This window comes from Rutilus rutilus (genome assembly GCF_951802725.1).
Source record: "Rutilus rutilus genome assembly, chromosome: 11".
Taxonomy (NCBI): Eukaryota; Metazoa; Chordata; class Actinopteri; order Cypriniformes; family Leuciscidae; genus Rutilus; species Rutilus rutilus.
Window position 1 is genome coordinate 16,425,744 of NC_140216.1, and position 27,187 is coordinate 16,452,930.

At 37.8% G+C, this 27,187-nt stretch overlaps 1 protein-coding gene across 1 annotated transcript in view; it reads left to right on the forward strand.

The window, feature by feature from the left end:
* arid1ab (AT-rich interactive domain 1Ab) overlaps positions 1–27,187 on the forward strand; it is an 88,052-nt gene that overhangs the window by 38,483 nt on the left and 22,382 nt on the right. The window contains exon 5 of the mRNA XM_084424158.1: positions 26,831–27,071. Coding sequence (XP_084280284.1) covers positions 26,831–27,071 — 241 coding nt within the window. The remainder of the gene's footprint in view (positions 1–26,830; positions 27,072–27,187) is intronic.

The window sequence follows — 27,187 nt, forward strand, 5'->3', positions numbered from 1 at the left end:
TGCCCTAAGTGCATCAGAATCGGGAAATTACCTGATGTTTTAGATTTCAACTGGGGTCAACTGCACTTAAGCAGCATATAGCATAAGCACTGCCTGCTAGACCACATCTCTGATATACTTGTTACTTTTGGATGGGTAGAAATTCTGAACATTAAGTCTATGCTGCTAAATTTTCTGGTGGTGTTCTGTACAGCCTTGCATGAAAACGATTGCAGCAGGGCTCGGCAATAAGGACTGCCCGATGGCCTGGGGCCATTGTGAAAGATGCTCGAGACAGTTGACGGAATTGCCCCGATCAGGCCAGTGCTGCGTCATTAAGAAAGTTAATTTTTTGCATGTGTTTTTTTTTAAGTCGTCAATTTAAACGTTCAATCGATTTTAAGCTATTCAGTCACAAAAAGATGCGAAAGAGAACTCGATCCAGTACCTGCGTCCTGTTTTCTATGCGCGCACACATAGAGAGCCTGACAGCTCTCGGTGTGGTTGCCAGTAGTGGTCGACCGATATTGTTTTTTTGATGGCCGATATCTTAGAGAGCAGGGTGGCCGATGGCCGATATAAAGCCAATATTTTATATATATATATATATATACTTTATATTTATTTTAATCAAAATTTTATAAATTAGAAATAAATTAGATAACAAATCTTTAAAATAAACATGCTTGTACTTTAGATGGCAACTTCTTGAATCTGCAGTCCTGTTTGAGTTTTTTTCACAAATAAAGTAATTGTTTAAAAATATATGAAATTATGAATATGTGAATAAAAAGGAAGTAAAACACTGTAACAGGGCACTCAGTAATCTGGTAATTTCATGCGCAATGGTAATCAGTTTTTCAAATAAAGACAAGGTAACGCTAATTTTACATACAGCACACAGTGAAGACGATATGAATATGACAGTGGGCAACTGGATATAGCACAGCATATTTTAAAATGAAGGATTTTAAGTTTTTCGATCGCGTCTCCTGTGAAGCTGATCTTCTGTTTGCATTCACTCACTTCGCACGGACCGACCGTCACTCGCAGTCACACGTTTATGCAGGCTACAAATGCACACTTCACAAGATATCACAGCTGGATTCGATTAAATCTGCAAGGTTTGTGAAATTAAATGTTTATTAGATGTTCAGATATTTGTTTAAATGATGTAGATGCGCATTTGCTGAATGTTGACGGTAAATGAGAAAGTATTTTAGCCTGATTGTTTGCCTTTTCTGTTACAAATAATATAAAAGCAAACACTTTACTTTTTCGCTTACCATTTACCTTCTTTGTTTACCAGTTCTGTCTAACAAAGTATTAGATATGACTAACAGAGATCGTAAACTAATGAAGACGGAGAATGTGAGTGAGCGCTGTTTGATCAGGCGCTGCTGATCTCTTCTCAGGCGCTGGTGTTCTCAGCGCCACCCGTCAAAATAAAAGTCAACACTTCGGCCAATCAGAAAAACTTATCGGCCAAAGCCGATATTTAAAAAATGGCAAATATCGGTCGACCACTAGTTGCCAGAGTACGGAATGGAGTTTTCTTTCGCATCGTCTTGTGCTTGCACGGAAAAATTCACACACAACAAAAGTATGTCAAAATCCTGGCGAGTATTCTCATGAACAGCCTTTAACAACATGTCTTAACGTTAAACAGGTGAGAAACTTAACGCATGCATTGGCTCTTAAAGTGACAGCAATAGAAAAAGACAAAAAGAAAAATCACTCTCATCTTGACTAAACAACTTTTATAGCTTTAACATGTTAATCTATATTTGATTTATACAGTGAAGTCTGTGCAGTGTTATTTTACGTTTGTTTGATTTTTCAGTTTCTGTACTTAATACTTAGAATACTACTGTGAGACCTACCTAAACTTAAAGCACTGTTTAATTTATATCTTTTGTTCTTTTGTATATTTATTTTTGCTGTTGCCTGTATTTTTTTTTTTATTATTTTATTATTGACTATTCACTTGTCTTCAATATTGTTTGAAGTTTATTGTAGTTTTTAGTGTGGTATCAAAATTGAATTCGAAAATTGTGACATTTCACTGGTATCAAAAATTTTGGAGGATTATTTATTAGAATGTTACATGGGTCAAAACAACAACCAATTTTTTTTTTTTTTTTTTTTTTTTTTTGATGGGGCCAGTGAATATTTTGGCAGGGCAAGTAAAAATTGGAACCTCTGGACTGCAAATAGAAGAAATCCTTAGCATTGTGCCTTGTGCATCATTCTTTGAAAGAACTTTTGTTTCGTTTCGCAACTGAGTGTTATGTGATCTTGATTTGTCTCATTTACCCAGCATAAACCTTATATCATGCAACATGTTGGTTACTAGGTTTACTTAGTCCAAGATAAGCGTGGACGCCAAAAGTCGGCTTTGCAAGATTAGTTGCTTTTGTAAATCAGGTCAGCAAAAACCTGGAGGTTTGCACTTCACTGTCACTGTGAAAAAACATGCAGGATATGGCGCGTGCGTGTGTTTGCATATAAGGTTAGCAGATACAAATAGCTCATTCAGAGCAACAGTGTGTCCAAAATTTTCAAATAAGCTGAGAATTAATGAGAGAGTGAGAGAAAGTGTCTTATAGAGAGCTGGCAAATGACTGGAGCTCGAGGGCTTGAGAAGGTAAAAGGGGGGGGATGAGTGAGTGAGAGAGAGAAATGAGATCGTTTCGTATCTGCCAGTGGGGGATGCCCTCAGGATGTGATCTCCTCTTCATTTATTTATTTATTTATATATTTCTCTTACGTAGCCAGTGACTGAGATTGGCCGAGATTTTATTCAATCCAAGGAATCCCCATGGTTGCCTGCAGGAAAGGCAATAATGTAGCCCTCGATTGACCCCTTCTACCATCAACATCTCCCTCATGCTCTGCTCTCACGGTAGATTAGCCCCTATTGCTTACTTTAGCCTGGCTGACACCAAAGGTAAAACCCCTCCAAATCACTACCTGACCTGCATGGGAGTTATCCAGCTGTGTAACAAAACTACTAGAAGCTTAATGGTACTGCTATGCTGAGAAAAAATACTGGGCATATGCGTATTGTTACTGGGTTTTTATTTGTTTTAGCATCTTCATTTTCCACTCCTTGTTGTCTAAAAGTCTTTAGCCCTAATAGAATAAATATAGTGCTTCCACCTCCTGGAATTATTAGACTTTTAAGATCTTTTAGATTAAGTCTTCATTTGTTGGTTTTTGAGGACTGATTTCATGAACGTTAATGTGGATTAAAGCTGCCAACTGCTGAGACATTTCAGAGAGTGAATAGGGACCAGTTTAACTGGTTCAGCTGGTTTCCTGACAGTTGTTGCTTCACACTGCAACGAATGAACAAGTCTAGCAACTGTACACTTTGTCAGCTCTCTGTGAACTGTTTGTTCTCATGCATGTTTTGCCGTCTTCACTGAAGGATATTTACAACATTCTTTAACGTTTGATTTAGTTGTGGCTGCTGTAGCTGAATTTCTAAAGCCATTTCTTTGTGTAAATCAGTGAAATCATTGCACACTGTTCAAAGAATAAAAAAAGTTTGTCCTTTTTAATCTTTTAAAAAATGCATCTCGCTCCACCTATTAAAAAAAAGTCTGTTTCGGCTGATGTCACTGAGGCCACACACATAAACGTGAAACGTGAGTATAAGGCTACTGATTTTAGTATTGCTGTTCTAAAATCTTGCTAATGGTTAAAACAGTAACTTCTCTAACCTTCAAAACACTCAACCATGGTGAATGAAGATATATTCTGTTGCTTGGTTTATCATGTGCTGTTGGTTACCCCTGTCCACAGTAAAGCCTCATTAGATCAAAACCTGTCAGGTTGCGCAGTATTTTTGTGTTATTTAAGTGTTATTTTAATTAGATTAGAGTTGGATTGTTAAAGTGTTTAGATGAATTAATTGAAATACTTTTAAATCATCCTGTGCCCCCTCATGGATGTTTGCTGAGGCCCCTATTGGGCCCTGGTTGAGAACCACCATGTTAAAGGGATGTTAGTACCTTTTTATTAAACCAGTACAGCGCACAACCACAGTTCACTGTGCCTTATATAACCTAGTGCACTGATGCTTTTAAAAGTTTTTCTGCTGTAAATAAGTGTGAAGCCACATTCAGTGATTGGCAATTATATTGACAACAAAAAACATTGGACTTGTGGGTTTATGCTGGCAAGATTCTACCTTCAGACAGCTTTTTCATGAGCTTGCATTTGTCTTAGTTAATACCCATTTGGCATATCCCTCTGTAGACGCACTCTGGTTTACCATAATGTCTCAGTCATATGTATGCTGATACGTGCCAAGATCGAGAAAGACAGAAAGCTGGAGCTGATCAGATACTGGGGAGAATCTGAATCCAAAAAACTGATTCCCCAGATTGTCTTCATAGGCAGAAAGACTGGGCATCTTTTGCTGTGATCCTGATTAATTAGTTTTGAATTATGTTTTTTCTTTTTCATTTCCCAAATTAATCTCAATGCAGTGTGGTTCATATCAGTCGAGGATCAAATCAAATCCTCTTCCATTTGGTTGATGATAATGGTGTTTATGTCCGCATATATATGAGAGAGAGATCTGGCGGGGGGAGATTTCCAATAGCTTGCGATTTCAATGTGGGATGCCCTGGAAGTGATATATCCTTTTTGTGTGTGAGAGAACATGAACACTTCCTTCAGTCTTTTCTAATCTCCAGTTCCTTTCTGATGGGCTTTTGTGCTCCTTCCTCAAAGTGCGGCTAATCCGAAGCAGTATCCGCCTCCTCTCTGTACTTCTAAACTCCGCCGTGACTTCAGGGGTCTGTCACCCCCGGCCCCTTGTTTCCCCCGCTGCCTTTATGTATCACACACTCTTCCTTTCTAAGGCAATATCCTCAGTGTCCTGTAAGTGCTCAGTTTGAATCGTCCCTTAAACTTTGTCCATGATCTTTTTTGCAGGATCTTGTTCTGAGATGCATAATAAGTAAATGTGCTCAGGCCTGGAGGGGGAAGGTCACATGCTTGTCACATGCTCGTTCGTTTTTTCCTTCTTCCTCCCAGTGGAAAGGTTTTATGGAGTAGTAAATCTGACTCACAGGGGCACAGACCGTTGGGAACGTGAGAGAGACGCGAAGAGAAAATTGGGGTGGAATACAGTGAGATGACAATAAAACTCTGCAGTAAGGCCTGGTATCAGCCACTAGTTCATGATACACATCACAATATCATATCTTATATGCAATCTTAATATGTAAAAAAAATATAAATATGTATTTATTTATTTTAATTTTATTTTTTATTGTTGGATGCCCATCAATCATGTGCAACTGGGCAACACTCTTGCAATGCACATTTTAATCCAGTGTTTGCAGATGTGGTTTAGGATTAATAACTGGTTCTTATTCCAAACTAGTTCCTTTAAAAAAAAAAAAAAAAAAAAAAGTTTAATTATGTAGGAAACACTGCTAGGAATGAAAGCAAATAGATATTAAGTGGAGAAAGAGGGCGTCAGGATGGATTGAGGCAGGAAATTGATCATGAAAAAAGAAATGGAAGTAAATGGAGGAAAAGTGTATTGGAAAGAGAGAGCAAGCAAGTTTCACACAGGAACCCCAATGGCTGACATCATTTTAAGACCACCCGCATTTTCCCCACCACTCCCACCCTGACAGACCACGAGTGCCAAGTGCTCCAGTACTGTCAGATGTCTGCGGCTCTTTCCAATCTTTCTGTCCTGTTCCTTTTCACTTAGTTTCCCATCTAACAGTTTTGTCTTTGTTGCAGTTCCCTTTTTTTTTTTTTTGCTCTCATTGTTGTGCTGTCTGTTTGCAGAGTGGTGTATTTATGGCCATCTTTTTACTCTTCAATTTTTTTTTTTTGTATTCTGTAGCTTTTATATTTATTAATAGCATTTGCTCAAGCAAGCCTAACTATTACTCTTGCTCATGCTTACGCAGGGCTCCAGACTAACTTTTCCACTGGTTGCACTGGTGCTACCAACTTTCTCAGTTGGTCGCACCAGCATATGATTTGGTTGCATCTTTTTTTTTTTTTTTTTTTGCTACATGCCATGGTAGGGGTGGGCGATATCTCGATATTTACGATATATCGAGATATTTTTTTAACTCGATATGGATTTTGACATATCGTATATATCGATATATTGTTTATATTTAATTCTGATTTCGCCACTTTGCTTGTTTGCCTTCTCTGTGCTGTGCTTGCCCCCGCCCTCCTCTGCTTTTGTTCCCCCTCCCCTCGCGTGTTGTCTGCTGTTTTTTTACAGTCTATGGTTGTCTCATTCAAGTTAAATGATTCAACCAACCAAGTCCCCCGAGTCCGGTCACGCACATGATCAATCTTTCCCCGCCCAGCGAGTGCTTGAAGTGCGTCAGAAACAGCGCGCGCGCGATCAGTTGTTGTTGGTAATTTGTTGTGTAGCGTCGCCTCTCGCCGCATTGCTTTTGTTTTAGGGCGCTTAACACACTCACACTTAACATGCTCCCCTGTAGAAACGGGCCTGGCAGCTCGCGCAAGGTCTAGACACAGTGAAAGTTTCCTGAGTGTGACGGATGGCCGAATTTACATGACACATTATAAATTAGCATTAGCCTACCTATTCTGCTATCCAGAGCCAAAAAGAAGAGAAGAGGATAAAGGTGGATAAAGACAGGTAAAGTGATGTAATGAATGAACAGTTTATCTAATAGCATAGTAGTAAGATACTATAATTTAATGGCAGTTTTTTTTTACCTTAAACTTTATGCTAGCAGTTGTTCTGAGTTCTCCAGAGGCCCCAGACAGTGTGATTTTGTAACAATCATGTCAGTTTTTAGATGCATTTTTATCACTTTTAATCTACAAGTGCAATTTTACTCTACAGTTGTGCAGTTTTTGGGGGGTATATGGCATTTTGTTAAATTTATTTGCCAAAATTAGTAATGGTATTTCTATACAGGTTTATTAAAAATAGTGCAATATATTATTTCTTCCATTATTTTACAGTTAAATTATTATTTTAGTATACAGGACTTTTTTTTTTTTGAATGTCGCAGAAGCACTTTGTTCCTACATGAACTGCCTATTTGCACTTCAATAAAAAAAGACTTTGTGGTATTTGGCATATTTTTGCAGTAGTTTTTGGGGGGTTATTTTTCCTGTAAAGATATCGAGATATATATCGTATATCGAGATATAGCAAAATATATCGAGATATATTTTTTGCTCCATATCGCCCAGCCCTATGCCATGGGATTAATCAATGCATGCTGATGAATAGTGGTCTTAATCTGCATACCCTAGTTTTGCACTGATGTAAAAAGACTGACAGTGACACAAGATCTCATGTTAGCAAAAAGTTTTAATCTTTTAACTCTCAAAAAAACTGTTAAAAAACATGTATGTTCTTTAATGTCTGACGATTCTGCTTATCGATCCGATTCTTTAATGATTCTCTTATCGATTCTTGATAGCACTGTGTGGAAAAATGTAGTCATATGCTTTTCAAAAGTGGTTTTATTTATTTTAAAGCTTAAGCTTGAGTAAGCAAACTGTACTTTTTATGTAATTTATGTAATAAATAGAACCTTATTGTAAAGTGTTACTGATTAGTTATACACCGATTCAGACGTCTCCTGAGTTCACTGTTGGAAAGATCAGTTGTTTTAACCATTCTTTCAAATGAATCTGTTCAAAGGAGTCATTAGTTCGCGAATTGGACGTGTCATGCGCGTTGTGTGATTATCCCAGCACTTAGGACATGGATATCCAAGATTTCTGTCAACACAGAAAACATTTCATCACTGGATAGTTTTTTTCGTTTAATTAAAGTGTTGTTTTATGTCAGCTGAATGTCCGGAACGCTTTTCAGAGAAGTTAAGGCAACTTATTTAGCACAATTCACACCCAGCGGTAATTCAGGAAAAAAAAAATCTCCGAATGCTCCACATGAAACTTTGGTCTTCCGACCTTTTACCACTGTGTCGATTTATTTTGATTAATATGTGCGAGGGAGAGAGAGCAAGACAGCGCTTAGTTTGGAGACGGTGAAGTCTTGTTTACACTTTCGCCTGGCTCCGGAGAGAGAGAGTGCGTGCGCGCGACTGGGTCTCTCTCTCTCTGCTCGTTCTTTCAGTTAAACATGCGCCCTGTCACAAGCGCAGCAGTTCATCTACATTACTCACCGATCAAATAAGACTTTGGCGGGACAAAAATTCACTTTGGCGGGCGCTAAAACAAGTTCAATGCAGGAAAATTCAGTAGTAGTAGTAGGCTACATGACCATGCACTCGCACAAATGCGACCACATAAAATTCGAACTCGCACATTCTCAAAAAATGGTCGCAGTCTGGAACCCTGTTACGGTTAGGGATTTCAACAATCGTTGCTCAGCCCTCCACTGTTTGAGGTATGAACATGATTGATGCCTCATAAATTGTGTCTTGAGGGGGAGTGATGGTAATTTTCCAAATAATCAGATATTAGATTTTTGCCCGGTGGAGATTAAAGGAATGTTATGGAAGCCCGTTTCCACAACGAAATAAAAAAATAAAGTAATAAAGACCTTTTAATATCACAATTGTAATTTTATTTCTCCAAATTCTGAGTTTATATCTTGTAATTTTTAGTTAATATCTTGCATTTCTGACTTTTTTTATTTATGTTAAAAAAAAAATGTATTTGCAATATAAATGTGCAATTCTGAGAAACAAGCCAGAATTGAGATATAAACTCACAATTGTGATCAATCCTATTTTCCTGAGTATTACACAATTATTGATTTATCATAATATATATATTATGAAATATATATATATAATTTATATAATAAATATTTTGAGTATCTCAATTTGTGTGTGTGTATATATATATATATCATATAAATAAATAACAAAGTAAACAAAATATACTCTGACATGCACTACTGCAGTGTTTATCACTGGACACCAGATTGAAGTATTTAACTTTAAAATGTAAAAAATGTTCTAATGGGAAACAGACATTTTCTCTTGACAGACTTATGAACTAGATTACAATGTAATTAGTTTATAAGTCTATAATTCTGCTGCAGTTTCTTTTTAACTTTTGCTCTCTGTGTGATCTGAATGTTGTTCAGAAGGCAGCGGTTCAGCGTAGATCTCGGCCTGTTTTGCGCGGCTGTGCCTTTGCAGTATTCAGAGTCTGGGGCGTGTTTCCTGTTGCTATTCTGGGTCTTCCTGTGTGCGCGTGGCTTATTCATGTTCATGGGCTTCAGGTTGCTCTTGTTCATGCGCTCTCTGTTGCACAGTTTTTCCCTCATCCTGTGTGTTAGCTTAATTAACAGAATCAAGCACGATGCAAGAAAAGCTGCAGTATTAGATTGCATTTCATGCTTTATAAAAAAAAAAGGATTTGTGTATCAAATACATTTCACTTGTATTTTTGTCTTTTCGTGTTCTCCCTCCCTTCGTTGTCTGTCTCTCGCACTCTTGTTCACACACCCACTCTTAGCCCTCCAGCCCCCCCCCCCCTCTCTCTCTCTCTCTCTCTCTCTCTCTCTCTCTCTCTCAGCGCTTCTGCTCGGCTGACGGCAGCACAAAGGCCGTGTCTCACTGCAGCACTCTCTCTCTTTCCGTCTACTGCCTCTCCCATTATTTCTATTTTTCCTCATCTTTCCTCTTCCATACTTTTCTGAATTGCATCAATCCAGTGTGTTTATTTAGTTTTTTTTGTTGTTGTAGATTTGCAGATGGGGTTTAGAATTAAGAACTGGTTCTTAGTCAGAATCAGAACTAGTTCCTTTTTTAAAAAAGACACCGTCATCCATAATATTTATGATGTTCAGTTTCATTAGTGGTTCTTAAGTGTCAGCCTCCATCCTCAGGGCTGGGTGGTATGGCGATATGTACCGTGTGGTGGTAGAAATGTCAACGGGAAGATTCTGTTATACTGTTTACCTTTTTATATCTTTGGTGTGATTTAATTCAAGCGGCAAGCAGAAAACTATAGTGTGGATACAGATGGATGCTTCCAATGTAGATTGATTATAATGAAAGTGCGTTTTCATGTAGGGATGTGCTGCTGTAAGTACAGGGCTCTACACTTACTTTTTGAACAAGGAGCACTGGTGCACCTAAATAAAAAAATTTAGGAGCACAGACAAATATTTGGGGGCACAGTCATTTTTGTTGTATAAGTTTATCATTATAGTTTTATTATTAGAATTATTCAACAATTAAATTTACAATGCTCATTGTAAGGTTAAGAACATCAGACCAAAACTTTCAAACAAAAGATTTTCAATTAATTCTATTTTATCGTCATGTAGATTTCATTTATCATTGTGTGTAGGCCCTATGTATGTTTCACATTTTATCTGAAATGAAGATCATGTCTGAGCCACTTGGCCAAGCTTTGTAGCCTGGTCGCCTTGACCTCTTTCCACCAGACAGCCAATTTTCAGCACATTTTGTAGGATCAAACAGTTCCAGGGAGGGCCCCTCTGTGCTGATCCGAATTAGTAGGGCCCTATAAAATCCGTTTTATTTTTTCTCAAATTCCGTTTTATTTTTTCCCAAATTCCGTTTTTTTCCGTTTAAATTTTTAGCAAATTCTGTTTTTTCTGTTTTAATTTTTGGGAATTCAGTTTTTTTTTTTACCCTTTACTGTAATTTTAGTCGTAAAAAGAGTTTTTAATGTTAATGATTAAAATGTTCACAAATAAAATAGGAATGACCCTAAATTTATTGAGGTAACAAACAAAATTCTCATTTTAAGAGATGTTAAATGTGGTTTGGTTTGTTTACATTAGTGAATGTATTAGGCTAACTAACATGAACCACGAGCAATACATTTATTACTGTATTTATTCATCTTTGTTAATCTTAGTTAACCCTAACCCTGTATTTTTAATGTTAGTGCATTAAGCTAACTAATGTTAACAAATACAACTTTTCATTTAAATAATGTAGGCTACTAAATGGTGAAATTAACATTAAAAAAGATTAATAAATGCTGTAGAAGTGCAGTTTATTAATAGTTAATGTTAACTGATCTAGTTAACTAGAGTTTAATAAATGGAACCTTATTGTAAAGTGTTACCGATTTTGTTATACACCGAACCGATTCAGTGTTGGACAGATCAGTTGTTTTAACCATTCATTAAAGTGAATCGGTTCAAAGGAGTCATTAGTTCGCGAATCGGACGTATCATTAGCAGACTTGTACGCGTTGTGTGATTATCCCGGCAGTTTTAGGACATCGCACAAGATTTGTCAACACAGAAAACATTTCATCATTGGATAGGTTTTGTTTAGTTTATTGAAAGTGTTTTTTATGTCAGCTGAATGGGCGGAACGCTTTTCAGAGAAGAAGGAAAGGTAAAAAAGGTTTTTTTTTTTTTTTTTTTTTGCACAATTCACACACAGCGGTAGCCTAATTCAGGGGAAAAATATCCAAATGCTCCACGTGAAACCTCGTTCTTCCGATATTTTACCATTGTGTCAATTCTCAATTGATTTAGATTAATAAGCGCGAGGAGAGTGAGAGAGAGCAAGACAGTTTGAAGACGCGCGCGCGACCGGGCCTCTCTCTCTGCTCGTTCTTTCAGTAATATGCGATTTTCCTTAGACATACGTTTTTCTCCCACACAAAAAATAATTTTATTCCAAATATGTAAAATTCCGCGCTGACACTAGATTCCGCGTTAATTTGCCAATTCCGCGATTCCGTCCGCGATTTCGGAAATTATAGGGCCCTAAAATAGTTCGTGTGAGGGCACTGTAGTTTTTTTAATTTATTTATGAGGCTACAGACTAGCTACTGAAGATTTAGGCCTAAATGACTGATCTCCCGGTAATATAGTGTCCTACTCTGCCCCTCCTCATGATGATGTATTTGCAGCTGTTTCTATAGAAAAATGCTGTCACTCGCACGAGTGCGCCCAAATATTTTTTCACGTTCGCACGCCGAAATATTTACTCGCATGTGCGAGTGAAATGGGCGCACTGTAGAGCCCTGAAGTAACAATTGCAGTGCTGTATTACTATTGGAATTTTACTGGTTTGCACATTTATTTTCGTAAACTACTTAGAAATGTGGCTTATGCAATCCTATTTCTAAAGGTCTACTGAATTAAGCCTGTTGTTTTTAACTTGTAAACTTTTTAACCTGGTCGCATTAATGAAAATTTGCTGGCAAAAAAGGTGCATTGTCTATTGTCATTAGTTTAGCGACGTATGAAGCACCATTCATACAGAAGTCACTTTGAAACCAGCCAGCTTTCTGTTGGTCAACAACACAGTGAATCTTTGTGACCAACTGAACCTGTTGCCAAATCTCTGTGGGGACATATTTTGGCATAACTCGAAATTCACGATTGTGTGGATTCCTATTGAAATGGCTGTGTTTTGCGCATAAAAATTTGCTGAATAGTAAATGACCACACTTATTTATATTGCAAATAATTAGTGTTGCACGATTAATCATCGCGATGTCAAGCCTATGCGATTATATGACGCAAAATGCTGCGTTTTATGAAATTAATAAATGCATGTGTGGACATAACAACCCATTCTCTCTGGGAGCTGTTTGCCCATTTTCTACACCGCTAATATAAAGAAGACCAGACAGTTAAGTTTAGGCAGTGGCACGTGTGGCGAGTATGGTCACGTCATGACTTTCCGGTGTGCAGCGCGGAGAACAGGTGAAGATGGATGCCAAGCAGACGGAGACTGAAAAAATTCTACCTCTGTTATATGGCGATAAGATAACCGAAACTGAGCAGCGAGAGCAGGACTGCCAACTCTCACTCATTCAGCGTGAGACTCAAGCAATTGACACTTTTCACACGCTCACCCCACACATCCATTTTCTAACGCAGAGAAAAATCGCGAAGCAAAGAGGACAGTGACACCGACAGACTAGACAGAGCAGGTTACTTTTGATATGAAACTAATTCTCAGCTTTCAGATTCTGTCAATTTTATTACGAAATTCAAACTATATCGGTTTGGCGCTGGTAAATGTGACGTGGCAGTCAGATCGTGGTCGTGAACCGAACATCTCTTACGCTTTACTAGTTAATAGTAAATAAACACGAATGAACAATAGGTGTGTTGAAAGATACAGTACAACTTACCGAAATGTTTATGCCTCACATATCGATCAATCAGTGTTTTTCAACTGCGGAAAGAGGTCGATTAAACAGCTGGAGAACAATGTCACATAACGTTACATTTACCTCAGGAAAGCCATTTGATTAGCACATTAGTTGGCTAGACAAATTATAGAGTGTATTTTGTGAAATATGTGCACTATATTAAATATTATATTTTTACTTATCATTAAAATATTGTAACGTTGTTATTATAGCCTAGTAAAAACCACATATTTAATTTGAGTTATTTTTAACTTTTAATAATAATACCAGCTGACAGGACTCTAAGTATGTTTACAGCATTAGGTGAGTTTTTTTCTTGAAAAGAATTTATATGTATCTACTGTCGCTAATATTTATCCAAATTAATCAATATTGAATCAAGATCGGAATCAAATCACAAGATTTTAATTGAAATCGTGAAATTTGTCAAGCAATAATAAAAACAGTAGCCTACCAGTCATTGTTCCATGTAAATGACATTTTCTACTGATATTTCATTTTACTAATAAAGTTATACAAATCTTTACAGTGAACTGACTTTGTAAATCAAGTTTTATGGTTAATATACATTATGGTACAATTCTGGGTACCATAAGAACTTGATTTACAAAGTCAGTTCACTGTAAAGATTTGTATAACTTTATTAGTAAAATGAAATATCAGTAGAAAATGTAATTTAATATACATATATAAATTAATTCATATATAAAACACCAATAGAAAATCTTCTATAAAGCAATTATTGTGCTTAACGTTTTGCCATTCGTGGATGCTCTATTCGTACAAACTGAAACGAAGGATAATTACCATTATCCTCCAGAAAGTAATCCTCTATAAGACCGATTATGTCATAATTTGGAACATTTCCACCGAAATGTATAGCATACAAACTGTTTAAACAATCAGCTATCTTCTGTTCCTCGCTCTTCGTGTGCCGCCATGTCAGATATGGAATTAATCATCCCAATGCATCGGCATCCAACAACCGAATTGTTTCGACACGTAGCAGGCAAAAAAGTCCTTAAAATAAGATGCTTATCTTGGCAGAATATGGAGTTACAAAACAAATAAGCTGTTCCTGAAATTTCGGTGATGACACGAAAAAATCCACACAGAAATCGGAACCCGGCTTAAATGGCCATTTTCTTGCCTTTCCTGAGACTGACCTGATTGTTGCTCGTGTGGATTGATATTAAGGTCTGTTTGCTCTCTCTAATTGTAGAAAAGATGTTTCTGAACCAAATGATACAAGAATCAGCAGGTGTGTGCTGAAAGTAAACCAGAGATGATTAAAATCAATGTTTAGGAAGCCAACTTTCTGTATTTTTTGGCGCAATTTTATGTATCTCAAAGGCCATTGTATAATCTATCATTTAGGTGGGGTCACATTTTATTTGTAAAGTATTTATTTGCCTGAAAGATACTCGGGTTTTGTATTGAATAATGTCCTACATAAATAACTGTATTATACAGATATAAATTTGCAACTGTGATATGATTTGAAATATATGAAAATGCAGAAGAAAAATCGCACTAAAATACTTGGGAAGCCGTACTTAAATGGCAGTATTTCCTACACTACTTTTCAGGCATGTTTGTTATTTTTCATATACATAGGCCCGGTTTCACAGACAGGGTTTAGATTAAGGCCATAGTTCAATTAAGTTTTTTTAAATGTGCCTTAGAAAAACATTACTGGTGTTCATCTTGAGACAAAACAATTGCTCTAATATATTTTAATATATGTCAGTGCAAGTTGCTTTCAGTTAAAAAAGATCAAAGATGCATTTTAGTCTGGGACTAGGCTTAAGCCTTGTCTGTGAAACCAGGATATGTTCATGTAAACCAGGTTAATGTATTTAGTACTTAAAATCTTACAAATACTTAATGATTTTGGGTCTGTAACAATTCCTTAAGTGGATTTGGAACCAGAATCCCATTAAGTTGCTTACGATTCCTATCCTTATTTGCAAATCTCAGTTCTCTCGTCTCTTATTCTCGGCCTACAGCTCCAGCAGTTTTTCCGTGCTGTATCCGCATCTCCGGCCCTCTGCTCTGCTCAGCTCTGACTCTGGGGCCGCTCTTCTGTGGGAGGGGCGTTGTTCTGGAGAAGAAGAGGCAGACAGGCTGTTTTTTTCCTCTGTCAGACACCCAGCCCCCCAGTATCCACCTCTCCTCCCTTCTCTCTCCCTCTGTTTTCACCCAGACTGGGCGGCTGCCTCCCTTACAGAAGCATCTGTGGTTCCCGCTACTATTGTGACCCACACAATAGACCCCCTAATGCACTCATACAGAGAACCCCTCCCCATCGAGAGAGAGAGAGAGAGAGAGAGAGAGAGAGAGAGAGAGAGATGGATTAGTCCAGATGCTTGTGAATAGATGTTTTTATTTGCAGCTCTGACGGTGGTGCCCATATGATATGGTTACATTTGGCTTACAAAATTGTTCAGTGTGTCACTAAAGGATATTTTTACTTGTGGAAACCATTAGTTGTTACAGTAATCTGAACATATTTTATATGGTACAGTTATAAACCAAAAATTTTGGATAACTACCTAAAGACATCGAGAGTATTCATCAGACTTTGGCTGTATCTGAAAGCTTAAAAAGGCTGCCTTCAGATGATGCATCAAGGCATGTCCAAATACAAAGTTAGCTTCACTTCCTGTCTCCTGAGATACCTTCATCTGATCAATTTTTGAAGGCAGCATAGATGTGTCCTTCGCTTCCTTTGATATCACACAATCCTGTGCTTTCCATTCTGAAACAGTTGAGCTAATAAACAAAGATGGCATCTGAAAGTAATGGTTGGTGGTCACTTTGTGTGTAAATGTAAATTTTTGACAACGTTTTCCACTTTTGATGTAATTTCTATTAGTGCTGCACGATTAATCGTATCGCAATCGCAATCGCGATGTCAAGTCTACGCGATTATATGACGCAAAATGCTGCGATTTTATATTAAATAAACAAATTAGCGCTGTTAACGCACTTATTAATGCAAATGCTTTTAAACCATTCATGCGCGATAAGACATAAAAGAACGAGCCGCCTGTGAATGTCCTCCTGACACACACACGTACACACACACACACACACACACACACACACACACAGATAGACGGGCGCCAGTATCAAGTTCTCTTTCGCGGTAGAACGAACAGCACACATGTATGCCAAAATGAACGCGCTGCCTGTGAATGTCCTGACTGTGACAGACAGAAAGACTCGCGCTAATATCGTGCGTGCGTACAAAACAGCATGCCAGAATACAGTTCTCTTTCGAGCTTGAACGAACAATAACACACACAATTATTACAAAATGTCTTTTTGTCGAGTGTCTTCATAACATAAGAGTAGTCTTATGATGAACATGAAGAGTTGTGATAACTCGTGAAAGAATGAGGCGCGTGTGAGATCCGCGTCTCTGACAGCGGCTGGTCTTAAAGGGACAGTACAGTAGCCACTAATTACATCTGTCGCTAAAGTTATTATTATTTATTATTTTCTTTTTTTTTTCAATTTCTTTTTTATTATTATTATTTTTCTTTAACCTGACATGTATGGTTATATGTACTCTTGTATGTAAATTGTGTTTTGTTCTTGTTAAAATGCAAAAAATGCAAAAAAAAAAAAAAATCTGTTGCTAAAGTTAATCAAAGAACAAAGGGAACAGAGAAAAACACTCACTGCTCTTGACTAAAGAACTTTTTTCTTTAGGCTGATTATTACTAATCTGTGTGTGCATTTATTTTCCTTGAGAACCAAGCAAGTTGACTCATGAAACCATTTGTTTATTATATCGCATATCGCAATCGTAATCGCAATATTGACCTCAATTATCGCAATATGACATTTTCCCCAAATCGTGCAGCCCTAATTTCTATCGAGAAATTACTATTGTACTAATTAAATATTCTCTTGGTTTTCACCAAAGCTCTCTATTTTGCTGTAGATCATTAAACTGTTACGTTGCCTCAGAAGTCTGCCTGAAATCAGTTTCGTACGATACCTTCATGTGCAAACGCTGCCTGCAAAGTCATTGTCTGATAGGGCAGCGAGGCAACAACTCAACTGCCTACGTTTTTGGACGCAGCCCTTGGCTCTGTGGCTCCAGCTTTGATTGGTTTACTGGTAAATCCAATCACAGACATTCAATCACCCTTAGAGAGAGTGACCATGGCATATAGCGCAACAGTCAGGTTCCGGAAAAATCCCATTCATTTTCCCTAGGGAAAAATTGAGTTGTAGTGATTAATGTGTGAGAGGTTTCAAGACACGCCAGGAGCTCTGAGGTTAAGTGATGATATACGTTTCCGAAAAAGACGATAGTCAGTGTGATTTTAACTCGCTTGTACTACGTCATCAACCATCATAGTTAAATTTCAGTACTCAAGAACACAAGTACAGTGGACTCATGAAAGTACCCGGATGTGTTCTGGATATCGAGGATGCATAAAATGCAGACTTGAGAGAATCGAACCGTTACAAATACCAGAAGAGGCGTGGCAGTCGAAGTACGGAAGCCTATGAGCTTTAAACTTCTCGTTCTCACTTAAGAGATTCCCCCCATTGCAAGCTCGCAAATATGTGACGGCTCGTGAAAGTAAACATTTGTCCGTTTGTTTTGCTTAATTTTAATAAAGTGATAACCTAAAGAAAGCCTGCAGTATTTTTGTTTGCATATTAAGAAGAATCTTAACATTGACCAAACATGGGTAACACATAGGCTACTCATTTTCATAAATACATTATGCGGTAAAGTAAAAAATATATCAAAATATATAAAAGCAATGTCTATAATAATATGAAATAAATGTTTTTTAATAGGTTATGACACTTGTTTGTGATTGTTGTATTTATTGTGATTAGGGTCGTGTACCGAAACCTTATACCGATACCTATATCACCGGTATGTACCGGGCCGAATCAGAACGCCAATCATTTCGGTGCCACTTAAATGCCTGAGCTGTCGAGGTGGCGGCAAGGGACCGTCTTTGAGCGAGTCGTTAAACCGTTCATTCAACCAACACGTTCAACAACGCAGATTCATTCAAAGATTAATGTAATGAAACAAGGTGTTGAAATTATTTTACCTTTGAGCGCCACTTTACAAGGCTCGGCTGAGCAGCAATGCACTGCATGGTCAACACTGAAACTGATGCTTCACTTCAGAGAGACCAATGGCATTGATTTAATTTTGAATTGAATTTTCCAGCGCTGACGCCATTCATGGGAAATATCCTTAAACGTTAAAAGGATAATACGACAAAGATTTTGCTCTCCGTGGACATGGCAAACGTATGAATTATTTTTTTATGAATCTATGACTTGACCGGAAGGACAGACGCAGGTAATCGCACGCGCTAAGTCGATCTCTCTCGTTCATTGTCTGTTTAGGCTTGTTAAGTGCAAATCCATGGAGCCCCTGTACAAATCACCATGATAAACAGTCTTGTTATCATTATTTATTTATTTAACATTCAATACACATCCACGAAGTGCAAAACAAGGGCATAGCCTCAAAAAAAAAAAAAAAAAGTGAATATCGCGGTTGCATGCATTCCTTTGCTAATGCCTATTATTAGTACTGTAACTTATTTAGTGTTAAATTATTGTAGTTGGATTAGGTGGCTTAGGTTTTTTTTGTGAATTTATGTAAAGTTGTTTTTTTGTATTTCTTATTTTTATATATTTAAGTATACTTTACACTTTTCATATATTGTTCAATAAAAAAATTAAAAAAAAACGTTCTTTAATGTCATCCATTGTCGTTTTTTGGCTCTTTTAAGTGTCAGTTCAGTTACCGTTTAGGCGCTGGTACTGTTTTAAAAGTATCAATTTGGCACCGGTATCAAAAAAAAACAAAAAAAAAACGGTACCCAACCCTATTTATAATATGCTGGGGACGGTCAGTTGAGCAACAAGATTGCAGCACATCTCAATTCTCACAAAGATCGCATCCTTCCAAGTTCGCCTAGCAAGACTTGAGAATTCTTAGAATTGAGAAACAACCCCAGTATAGAACTCCATTACCCATAATATTCAAAAGAGATCCACCAATCAGAGAAACAAAATTAGCAGTCTTTACTAGCAAACTTATTTTGTGACTTGATGTATTTTTTTATTACTTAAATTCATTTCACAATGATTGAAATTCAGTAACAAATATACACAGATGTGCCAAAACAGGCTTAATTTATTTTTATTTTTATTTATCCAAGAGCAATTTTGCGCCTGCACTGTTCATGGTGACTTTCGGTATAGGGGCCAGCACTCCAGAGGGGATTAGGGGGCGTTCACATGGGACGCAGTGCCAAGACCCCTGGGGTCTTGAAGTGTTTTTTATAGAATGCATGATTTAACAAGAGTATTTATAACTTGGCACAAGATGCTGAAACAATGAGATGCAATGCAACAGCCAGTTTATTTGTTGAGTATTTGAGACGAGAAAATTGCCCTTGGAAAGATCCGTAGTTTAGGGTGACGTGAGGATATGACCATGGAGTGTGAAAAGTGAGTTATCAGCTATTAGCAAAGCTCAATAAATGAAACCAAATCGCTTATTTTCTTCTCAATGTCTTTCTGAGCTAGTGCAACTTGTAACTCTTTACAATGTGAGTGGAAGGGCTGCACAATAAATAAAAAAAAAATAAAAATCGCTATATGGCTCCTTTTTAATTAAATATACTCACTGCACGTTTTGAAGCACAGCACCGTAGCCACAAGCAGCTCATGATCCGATGTTTTCAGTATCTCAGATTATATATCTTTATTATATAATTATTATATAGAGCTGCAACAACTAATCGATAAAATCGATAATGAAAATCATCGACACTGTGAATGGAAAACTTCCGCCAGTCGCTTCAAATTACAGCACTGAGTAATGCATTTCTATGGACAAAATGTATCTAAAGACAGAGTGAGCTGCTGCGGGAATGGTACGTGATCCAAGCTGCCCAAAACATGAGAATACTTTATTTTAATCTTCAAACTAATGCATTTAGCGTAATGTTTAACATGGCTTGTCCTGTCAGGTGCTTTGACAGATGCGTGTGCTGTTTAATGTATGATGTTTCCTCAGCGCAAAACTTTTATTTTACGGTTATTCTTATCTGTAAGTGTTACAAATTCACACGAGTATTTCCATTTTGCATGAAGGTTCATCCTGACCGTCTGCGTTAAACAGACAAGGACATATTAGAGAGGGAGACAATTAATATTCAGTGCAAAAATGTTCATCCCGCTGAAATATCTGTTGTTGGGTGTTAAATTTAGGTTTAAAAGTCAACATGTAATTCAAGTATTTTTTATGAGAGTAGTAACTGTAAAGAGATAACAGCATGTAATTTAATATAAATATAAGGATAAAGAAATGACAGTAACAGGTTACTGTGTCCAGAGTGAATGTGTGTGTTGCTGCAGAACATTCCTCTTATCTGTTAACACGGAGTTTGTGTTTTTCTTTTTCTTTATTATCTTTATTTTTAAACTCTCCTTTTGCTTTATAGCTCTTTTGCATATAGCATATATATGTTCACTATATGTTTTCATAACATTCAGTTGGCACGTTTGTTTGAAGGACAGCATTGGGCAGGATGTGTTGTAAATCGGGCCTTTTTTATCCGATTAACCGAACTAATCGATTATCAAAATAACCTTTAGTTTCAGCCCTATTATTATATTAAATAACGTGTATATGTATTGTGTGTGTGTGTGTGTGTGTGTGTATGTGTATGTATGTATGTGTGTATATATATATATATAGTAATCACAAAGGCAAAATTGCGATGCTTTTTTTTGCAGGACATTACATTTTAAATAGCTAACTTTCCCCAAATTGCGCAGCCCTGGTGAGTGGTGCTTGCCCATGCAGACGTCACTGCCACAATGGTTGCCAGCGCATTTCTAGACGTTTGCTAGTGTGGTGTGGGTGGTTGCTAGGCTGTTCTGTAGTTTTTAGGCATTCGCTTACTGACAAGTCAAAATAGCCCACCTAAAAATCTGTATGGTATTCTCGTCTCTAGCTATCCATTGAACTTCTCAAGCCATATCTAAAGCCTGATCACATCCTTTGTGCACATCCCTAACCCTAATATGAGCAGTGATGCTTGCCTTCGCGAGAGGAGTATCTGTGTATGTGCTGAGACTGAGGCAGTAATGGCCGCTGGTGGAGGCAGGGCCTCTCTCTCTCTCTCTCTCTCTCTCTCTCTCTCTCTCTCTCTCTCTCGCTCTCTCTCTATCCCCGTCACTTTCACAATCAGTGGGCTGGTAGCGCCCCCTCATGGCTGACATCTGCACAGACACAGCACACTGTACTTGGGTCCTCCTTCACTTGGTTAGAGATGTTTGTACTGCTCTGATTTGGTGTGAGCAGCAAAAATGTGTGTATTGATAATCTACAATTAATCTGCTGTATGTGTGCGTGCACACGTCCGTCTTGGTGTATTTGGGTTTGCTTTAACTTGACGTCTTCGAGATGCGTTGCTCATCCAGATACTGTGATGCTGTGACTGTGTTGACTGTGAACGCCTGTGTGTGTGAATGCACTGTGACCTCAGCACCAGAGAATGGGAGCGGAGGGGGAGGGGGTGCTCTACTTTGCACTTATGTGTCAAGCACGTGGAGACAGTTGCTATGGCAACCTCACAGATGCAGCTGCGCGTGTGTTTTTTTCTTTTCTTTTTTTTCTGTCCCTGTCTCCTCCCTCCCTCTCTGCCTTTCCTCATTCTACTGTTTTGGCAACAGATGAATGGGCATGTGTGTGTGTGTGTGTGTGTGTGTGTGTGTCTGAGTGTGAACAGGAAAAGGAGAGGGAGTGGATAGCATCCTGAGCCAGCAAGGGTCAGACAGAGTCTGTAGGTGCGTCCCAGTTTGCGTACTTATGCACTATTCTGTGCTGTTTTGTAGTAAATAGTGCACACACTGAAAATCACAAAAAGAACAAGTGAATTTTAAATACCCGGATGATGTACTCATTTAACCGAAAAAGTGTTGAACGTTGGACTTTTACTCAACTGTTGCAGGATTCCTTGCATTAAGACTGCAATTCTGGATGACAGAATAATCTTATACAATTTATACACTAGGCAGTTGAGTACATGGGGCATAGTACAAGTGCAAAGCGTAGAGTGTGTCATTTGGGGAAACAACTTGTGACTGCATTCTATACCGTACATCCCTCTGCACGTTGTCTTACCTCTGACAGGATTTTCCTTCACCTCATTGTGACTGGGGTAAATAAAACCTCACAAACAGCATTTGCCATCTCAATGTATTTCTGTTCAGTTAGTATACTTGAGTTTTTTCACTATGGTGTCTGTGAAACTACGTGGCAGCCTTACATCACAACTCACTGGCCTGTTTTAAGATAAAAAATATATTTAGATTATATTTAGAGTGCTGTCCTTTGCTTTTGAAAATCTTATTGCGACAAACTGATGCGTTTTAAACAAACTGCATTTTCTTTGTTTTGAGTTGATAGACTAGTCGGGCTGGATATTGAGACATTTCTAGAGATTGAGCAATATTGATTCTTTAAAAAAAAAATAACCAATACCGATTATTTGCATGTTTATGTGCCTGATAACCGATATAGAACCAATATTTATTTTACTTGTTTTTGACAATCATAGCAACAGCACTGAACTGAATAAACTGTCTTTTCTTAACACTTTTTTTCAATACTGTAATTTCACTCCCTCCTTTCATACAAAACACTTCTTCATCAATAAATAGTTGTCTGAAAGAGTGCAAAAAATAAAATGGTGCACTGTCACTAAAGTGTTTTCTTAAAGCTTTGATCAGGTAAACAAACGGGTAACAAATAAAGCATGTACAAATAATTCTTAACAAATCAAAAAAATAAGCATAAAACATTTTAAACTGCCTGAAAAGGTGTAGGCTATTCCAGCTTTGAGATGCACATATTTTGAATTGGTTTTGAAACCCAGCCAGAGAGTGAACAATAGGAGAGGCAAGCAGAGGTGAAGGCTGGAGGGTCAGTCATGCTACAGTATGATGTATTGCTGTGTTCAGACAGTGTAACATGTTGCTCAATGCTGCTCTCATGCCCTGAACTGAGCTGCTACTCTTGACCTCTGTGTCGTCAGGAGAGCCCAGTCTGACCTCTCGTGACTCCCTGACATTTAGAGATCACGGGGTCAGACAAGTTCATGTGACTCTCCTGTCAGGACAGAAGGGGTTAAGAAACCCTCAGCCATCAGTCAGATGACTGGTCTTGTGATAGCAGAGTGTGCCTGTGTGAAGCCACAGTAAAAGAGTGAGTGTGATTAGAACGGGCTGGCTTTGAAGAGGATTGGATGTTTTAGTATTTCCCAGTTTGTTTGAACTTGAGATTAAATATTAAAGTCACAATAAGCTAGCATTTTAGCTCTTAAATTTAAAAGATAACTTACAGTAACAATACAGTGCTGGTTGAAAATTGGCAATGTCTGTAATATATGTAAATGAACAGGTTACATGCACCCAGATATATTTGTTGACAAAGGTCCGGACTGTTGCTGAATAGGTGCTATGTAATCATTGGAGGTCAAACACAGATTTTTGGCTGGTTGAGTTTCGCTAATAATGGATTTATGCATGGTCAACTGTATTAAATCATGCTGAAATTACAATATATTGATAGCTGAATGCATTATCAAACTAGTTAAAATTATTAGGCTAATAAACTCGAAGTCCTTGGACATCTTCAGAGTTCTGTGGTTTCGGATCCTGTGTGTGCTTAATATATAGGAAAACATTCATATAAATGTGACATCAGTCCCATGATGCTTCCTGAAAAGTCTTGTTTTTCATCCGTTGCACTTTCCACATTCATTTAATTGATTTAATTGAGTTCTGTGAAGACATAAACTTGTGTCTGAGCTAAATTAATTTGTAACAGTTCTTTGGTAAATTGCAGAAGTTTCCTTGATGTGATTTTGTTATTGGGTTAGTTTTTTTACACACACACACACACATAGTTTCTGTCCTCAGGGTCTCCATTAATTAATGCCTTCTCTTTGGGATCAGTGATACACTCTTGGGTAATAAACACCTTCCTCATGGGTCACACAGGAATCTCCTAGTAGACGCACACATGCCAACATTAACACACATCCACAGAGGATTGTTTCCTGTTAGGAGAGCAGACCTGGGTCATACAAACTCTCTCCATGGATGCAGTAAGCGTGTGTGTGGCAGTTAAAACAGGAGCCTGAATCAGCGTTCTCCTCCTGTCTCTCCCTCTAGGGTTCCTCCAGCAGGTCACGGCCCAAAAATAGCAGCGGGCGCCGTTTCAAGTGCAAAACCGCCGACTTTGGGGCCGCAGCCAGTCTGCGAGTGTGAGATTTCTATGGGAATACTTGGCTAAGCTCCAGTCGGGCTCTTGAGTGTGTGTGTGTGTGTGTGTGTGTGTGTGTGTGTTTCTCGTTCCACTCCCACTTTTTTTCCCTTTCCCTCTCTGATCCGACTGGCAGATGAGCTTGCAAATTTTCACTGAACACATGCGCTCCACGTGACGACAGTTTAGTGTGTAAATATTCCCACACACACGAACTCCTCCGCTGGGAGGCTTTATGACTGACTGCCAGATTGATTTCAGCATCACACCCCATATGAACTCACTGCTCATTTTGCTCAGGCTTGCTTTCAGGCAGCCAGTGTTCTGTAATGGGCAAAACCATCAATAATCAAAGACACATGGTAGCACCAAATATCCATGTTTATTTCATGTATATTGAGCGAACATTTTTCATATCTAATAGTTATTTTTTTGTATTTTTTTTAATACTTGTCATGTTGTATTTGTTATGCACCATTTGTGTAAATGTCGCTGATGTTTGCCCTGCAACTAGATTTATTTTTGAGAAAATGTGAAGTGTTTGCCTGTCCAAAACTTTGACGCAATAATGCTAGTTTGTTGTTGGTGCTATCCAGATCTTTGCTATTAGGGACTGGTCAGGATGTTTTGAGTAGCCAATTCGTTACCCCTTTTGTTATAAACCCATAAGACTTCTGTTCATCTTAGGAACACAAATGAAGACATTAATATTCTCTCATTGTTTGTGTTCATCCATTGAAAGTTCAGGCAACCAAAAAGCTTCAATGCATCAAAAATAGGGCTGCAAAATTATTGTATTTGTCCTATTGTTTTTACTTTGCCCCTTTTGTTCTTATTTTTAATAACAAAGAAATTAAAATAACAAAAATAACTGATCGTCCATCCCTAGTTTCAGGTGTTTGCTTACCTGGGTGTTCTTGATGTTAAGTTTTCCGCTTGATATAATTGTATATTGCCAAGTTGAAGAGAGTCATTGGTATTTAAAATAGGTATTTTGTTTTGTTAACATTGATGTCAAAATGAGATGGTCAGATTTGTGAAGACTTATGTTCTGCAAAAGCACTGCTGTTCACTTTCAGAAGTTGTAGTGACGCTTTATTTTGCCACAAAGAATGTGAAACATATACTGGTTATGTAACTTTCAGTTTTTAAATATAATGTAAATTGATTTTACACACTTAAAGCATTATCGTATGGCATATCGAATATTGCATAATTTATCGCATCAGTTATCATACTTTTTCTTCACGATCGTGCAGCCCTTATCAAAAAGTACAAAAAGACATTGTAAAAGTAATCCATAGGAACCAAACAGTTTAATCCAGGTCTTTGGATCAGATACAGTCACTTTATATGATGAACAGATTTAATTTAGGCTTTTATTAACACATAAACATTGATCAACGCTCATCAAATATGGTAAACATAAACACGCTTGCTTGCTGCATTAGGCTTGCTGCTGTGTTCGGCCATATACAGATTACATGACCCATATACACAAATTATAGGCCAATTATGATATATGATATGATTATGATTGTATATTATATAAATTATAATATACAAATTATATTATTAATGTTGGTTGTATGGACATAAATGATGTGAGTATTAAAGATATCTTCGGTTTTGTTCAGATGCCTTTTAGTTTTTACAACATTTATAATGCGAATGATGATGACAGAATTTTCATTTTTGGCTGTGCTATTCCTTTAAGATTTAAATTGCGATGACAAACATCTCGGAGAGGGTTTTAACGTATCTATTATTATGTTAGTAGTAACCATAAATGGAAGCAAGAAACTCGTCCCAATATTCTTGAAGTATAACCATAGACCTTAGTTAGGGCAGCGTCATATTATATTTTCGACAGGAATGAAAACAAGGCTGAGAGGAATAGAATAGTGCGTTCAATGGACTGTACTGTTGTTTAACAACAATCCGATTGTTCAGCTGAAGAAATGTTTCTGGGGAGAAAAAAAAAGTTGTGCAAATTCTAGGACCTTGATGCAGTGTGTGCTATTGTTAACCTAGTTTTTATCTGCGTTAAATTCTATATGGTGGCTAACCTGACTAAGGTTTATAGCGTGCACATGCTTATTGAAATTATCATTTTTTTTAACAGCGAATGCAAAAGTTTTGCGAGTGAACGCAAGAGCATTAAAATAAATTTTTTTGGGCCTTTGTAGAAAGTACTAGCACACCTCTCGATTAAATCACATGATTTTATGTATTCAAGTCTGTAGCACAAATGGTGTGGCACAGGGACTCAGGGTTTGTTCAGATTGTTTAGAATAAGCAGCAGTAATAGTGAAGCATGCCTTATCACACAACACTAAAAACATTTTTTCATTTCCTCTTGTTTCTTCTGTGCAGGATTTGTCGGGCTCCATCGACGATCTCCCCACAGGCACAGAGGGTGCTTTGAGCCCGGGCGTGAGCACATCAGGTGTGTCCAGCAGTCAGGGTGAACAGAGCAACCCAGCACAGTCGCCTTTCTCTCCTCACACCTCTCCTCACCTCTCGGGTATCCGTGGCCCCTCTCCCTCACCCGTGGGCTCCCCCGCCAGCGGCCCGGCCTCGCGCACGGGACCCCTCTCACCCGGAACCATGCCTGGTGGGAACCTCACTTATATGATTTATTTTAATAATGCAGTATTTTTATGTTTATTTTTTCTTATTTTTTGAGATTATCAGTAGTTGCCCAATTTCTTTGTTGTTTACATCACCTAT